Source organism: Aplysia californica, unplaced genomic scaffold (assembly GCF_000002075.1).
Source record: "Aplysia californica isolate F4 #8 unplaced genomic scaffold, AplCal3.0 scaffold00104, whole genome shotgun sequence".
Classification (NCBI taxonomy): domain Eukaryota; kingdom Metazoa; phylum Mollusca; class Gastropoda; order Aplysiida; family Aplysiidae; genus Aplysia; species Aplysia californica.
Genome location: NW_004797374.1, coordinates 639734 through 642067, shown reverse-complemented (window position 1 = coordinate 642067; position 2334 = coordinate 639734). Strand labels below are relative to the sequence as shown.

At 43.4% G+C, this 2334-nt stretch overlaps 1 protein-coding gene across 7 annotated transcripts in view; it reads left to right on the top strand.

The window, feature by feature from the left end:
- The window catches only part of LOC101856959 (septin-7), a 125684-nt gene that overhangs the window by 99411 nt on the left and 23939 nt on the right, over positions 1–2334 (top strand). For all 7 annotated transcript variants that reach the window (XM_035969005.1, XM_035969006.1, XM_005095444.3 and 4 more), the window contains one exon: positions 971–1131. In XM_035969005.1, coding sequence (XP_035824898.1) covers positions 971–1131 — 161 coding nt within the window. The remainder of the gene's footprint in view (positions 1–970; positions 1132–2334) is intronic.

The window sequence follows — 2334 nt, the reverse complement described above, 5'->3', positions numbered from 1 at the left end:
TGTGTGTGTGTGTGTGTGTGTGTGTGTGTGTGTGTGTGTGTGTGTGTGTGTGTGCTGTACGCACCACTGCCCCATCTCTATTACGTGTGTGCCTATCTTGCACTGTTTGCCCCAACTTTTGTTGACACTGTGTGCATGCCCTTCTCTTTTCCCCTGACGGTCGTCTTTTTTTATTTTTGTTTTGTGGGTGTCTGGCAGGTGCTCTGGTATGGTTTGCTCCTTCTTTCCTAACCAATTGAAACATATATCGCCCTTGTCTCCCCTTCTTCTTTTTTGTCTATTTCTCTCCAGTAATACCTCTAATCGTCGGCTCTTATATGACCTTATTGTGTTGCAAGTGCCGTTAAATAGTCTTACTATAACTAAAACATAATATTGTTTGGCTCATAACCCCTTCACTGCCTTGTCCTAGACTTTCCCTGGCGTTAAAATAAAACAAAATGATACCGTAGTCAATATAGTATAGCGGTAAGGTTCTTCGTTGTCGCACGCACAAAACCTGAGTTCTATTCCCATCTGGGGAGAATTTTTTATCGAGTATCTCGGTCTTTCTGCTGAGATGTTGTATCCCTCTCAGCCTGAGCTAGACCAGGGTTGAAGCCCGCCTCCTAAATTATTTAAACTACATTGGACTCCGCTTAAAACGAAATCTGCGGGACTGCCGGATTACAGCTGTGTTTGTGCTTTAGAGAGAGTGCTCTATAGAAGGGGAAAAATCGACGGGGATCTTATTTTCTTTCGGTTTAAAGAGATTAAACGTGTTCGATTTAAGCTGACTTAGCTGTTTGTCGATGGGGGCGTTAAAAACTCTTAATGTTTTATATTTTAAAAAGTTTGTTTTCTTTTATAAATTCTGTTGATACACATGACATGGCAGTGGAGGGGTTAAGTGGCCTTATTTAGTCGAGAAGCGCCGTAAAACTTGCGTCGTCCAATGTGTGAAAAGCGTTTCCCGGCGTCGTCGTTTCAGCCACATGTCGCACAACTACGAGGCGGAGAAGGAACGGGAGAGGAAGTACGGCGCCGAGACCCGCAAGGAGCTGGAGGGCTACGTGGGCTTTGCCAACCTGCCCAACCAGGTCTACCGAAAGTCCGTCAAGAGAGGCTTCGAGTTCACACTCATGGTCGTTGGTGAGTAGCAATTGGTTGATGGAGTTGATGATATGCGTCGTGTCGTTGTTATTGTTATCTTGATTATCGTCATCTTTTTCCCCCATGGTTAGCATCTCATCATCATCATAGGTAGCAGGGAATAAAAAAAGGGTTTGAGACTTAGTAGACTTTTCAAATTATAAGTTTGACGTTTCGCAAAGGGCTTCTTCAGGAACATGTACTAAAAAATATAATGAAAAATCTATTGACTATAAGCTATCATCATCATCGTCATCATCATCATCATCATCATCATCATCTTCATCATCATCATCTTCATCATCTTCATCATCATCATCATCATCATCATCATCATCATCATCATCATCATCATCATCATTTTTGTAAGAATGATAAGTAAAAGCCAAAACTTGATAGAGACTTGTCTTGAGCATTTGTATTGTCGTTTTATGACATTAGAGGAAATTATACAATTATTCAATGTTTCGCCCTTTTGGACTTCTTTTGCAACTATATTTTTTAAAATATGTGTAATCCTCCTCCTCCTCCTCCTCCTCCTCCTCCTCTTCCCCCACCATCATCATCATCATCATCATCATCATCCTCACCTTCATCTCTGTCTTTCCACCCTGGATCAGAGTGTAGGCCACGAACAAACATTTTCTAGCTTTCCCTTTGCTGGGCAAACTTCTTGTTATTATTCCATGTCTGCCCACTTGTCTGAACACCATTCTCTGTGACTTTTCTCGACGTTCCGTGTGGCTTTCTCAAAGACACATGCAAGGATGTAAATATTTTAGACTGTCTCAGATTTTAGACCGGCATCTGTGATGCAGCGGTTAGGCACTTCGCTGTCGGAAACAGGAAATCCGAGTTCGATTTCCGAGCGGGGAGGACATTTTTTTGTTGTTGAGTATCTCGGTCTTTTTCTCCTGAGATGTTGCATCCTTCTCAGCTCGGGTTGGCACTGGCGAGCAGGATGGGAAGCCTGACTCCTAAAAGGCTTACACACACAAACGCACACACACACGTGCACACAGACGTGCGCGCGCGCACACACACACACACACACACACACACACACACACGCATACACACACACGCATACACACACATATACTCTCTCTCTCTCACAAACACACACACACACACACACACACACACAGACACACTCAATATTCTCTCTCTCTCTCTCTTTCCCTCTCTCTCTCTCCCTCTCTC